Raw genomic sequence first — 1,623 nt, forward strand, 5'->3', positions numbered from 1 at the left:
GGGATATGGGGTTAAAGGGGTTGGGGTTTAACCCTTTTATGTACAAAGTTCCCGCTGCTCCTTCCCAGCTGGGGAGGGGGGGGGGGCAAAGGGGGGGACGGGGACACCCCCCGGGGGGTAGCGGGGCGGGGCGGGGGCCCCCCGCCCCCCCCCCCCCCCCCCCCCGGGCCCCCCCCCCCCCGGGCTAAAAATAACTCGAGTGTTGATATTGATGATGATTGATAACGAGCAGAGGAGACCCCCACGGCCCCGGGGGCTCCGGGACAGGGATGGGGATGGGAACAGGGACAGGGGGGGCCCCGGGGCCCGATCCTGCACGGGCAGAGATCTGGGATCCGGGATCCAGGCTTGGGAGTGGTGGGTGGGCAGCTCCAGATGTGGAGCCGCACAGCTGGGAGAGAGCTGGGAACGGTGGGGGGAGCTGGAGCCCACCTGAGCATCCTTCCTGTCCTGGAATATCCATCCCATCCCATCCCAGAGCATCCTTCCTGTCCAGGGATACCCATCCCATCCCACCTGAGCAGCCTTCCTGTCCTGGAATATCCATCCCGTCCCATCCCAGAGCATCCTTCCTGTCCAGGGATACCCATCCCATCCCAGAGCATCCTTCCTGTCCCGGAATATCCATCCCATCCCATCCCAGAGCATCCTTCCTGTCCTGGGATACTCATCTCATCCCATTCCAGAGCATCCTTCCTGTCCTGGAATATCCATCCCATCCCATCCCATTCCAGAGCATCCTTCCTATCCAGGGATATCCATCCCGCCCCAGAGCATCCTTCCTATCCCAGGATATCCATCCCATCCCAGAGCATCCTTCCTATCCAGGGATACCCATCCCACCCTGGAGCATCCATCCCTCCTGCCCTGGAGCATCCTCCAGCCGCAAGTATCCCTCCCATTCCAAAGCATCCATCCCAGCTTGGAGCTTCCAGCCCTCCCCAGAGCATCCATCCATCCCTCCATCCCTCCACCCATCCCTCCATCCATCTCTCCATCCATCCCCTCCCTGGAGCTTCCATCCTGCCCTGGACCATCCCTCCAGCTCTGAGTATCCATCCCACCCTGGAGCATCCATCTCTCCTGCCCCAGAGCATCCATCCATCCTGTCCCAGGTCATCCCTCTTGTCCCAGAGCATCCATCCATCCCTCCATCCATCCATCCATCCCATCCCAGAGCATCCCTCCTGCCCTGGAGCATCCCTCCAACCCCAAGTATCCATCCTGTTCCAGAGCATCCATCCCACCTCAGGGAATCCATCTCATCCTGGAGCATCCATCCCACCCTGGAGCATCCATCCCACCTCAGGGAATCTACTCCATCCCAGAGCATCCATCCCACCTCAGGGAATCCATCCCACCTCAGGGAATCTATCCCATCCTGGAGCATCCATTCCATCCCGGAGCATCAATCCCATCCCGGAGCATCTGTCCCCCCTCAGGGCCTCCACCCCGCCCTGGCACATCCCCCCCTCCTCTCCCGGCTCCTCGTGCCCTCCATCCTGCCACCCCCACTCCCAGGTTTCTCCACGTCTTTCCGAGGCCAAATCCAGCGGGTTTGGGTCATTCTGGGCTCCCCAAAGCCCCCCCCGGAGCGGGGCCGGGGTCCCCCCGGGGGGGGGG

At 62.3% G+C, this 1,623-nt stretch overlaps 1 protein-coding gene across 21 annotated transcripts; it reads right to left on the bottom strand.

The window, feature by feature from the left end:
* Positions 1-6: 6 nt before the first annotated feature.
* Positions 7-1,429, bottom strand: LOC113980495 (WAS/WASL-interacting protein family member 1-like). 21 transcript variants are annotated; one of them, XM_027707712.1, is made up of 5 exons: positions 1,286-1,429; positions 801-1,247; positions 676-729; positions 552-642; positions 7-477 (listed from the first exon to the last, which is right to left on the bottom strand). In XM_027707712.1, exons 1-5 carry the CDS (start codon positions 1,397-1,399, stop codon positions 185-187), a joined length of 999 nt encoding a protein of 332 aa, XP_027563513.1. In that variant the 5' UTR covers positions 1,400-1,429; the 3' UTR covers positions 7-184. The 21 variants fall into 21 exon arrangements, with proteins under 21 accessions (XP_027563513.1, XP_027563500.1, XP_027563511.1 ...); XM_027707699.1 differs by having other exon boundaries at positions 7-515; XM_027707710.1 differs by having other exon boundaries at positions 7-484; positions 526-642.
* Between the last annotated feature and the right edge of the window lie 194 nt (positions 1,430-1,623).

The sequence above is a fragment of the Neopelma chrysocephalum genome, unplaced genomic scaffold (assembly GCF_003984885.1).
Source record: "Neopelma chrysocephalum unplaced genomic scaffold, ASM398488v2 Primary Assembly neopelma1_94418, whole genome shotgun sequence".
NCBI lineage: Eukaryota > Metazoa > Chordata > Aves > Passeriformes > Pipridae > Neopelma > Neopelma chrysocephalum.

Bases quoted from the DNA above. Each gene is read 5' to 3' on its own strand.
- LOC113980495 (XM_027707699.1), bottom strand. From the start codon at position 1,399: ATGGAATGGATGCTCCAGGATGGGATAGATTCCCTGAGGTGGGATGGA. The intron at 643-675 runs TGAGATGAGTAT...GGAAGGATGCTC, and splicing joins AAGGATGCTCTGGAATGGGA to TGGGATGGGATGGGATGGAT. The intron at 516-551 runs CGGGATGGATAT...AGGCTGCTCAGG, and splicing joins AAGGATGCTCTGGGATGGGA to TGGGATGGGATGGGTATCCC.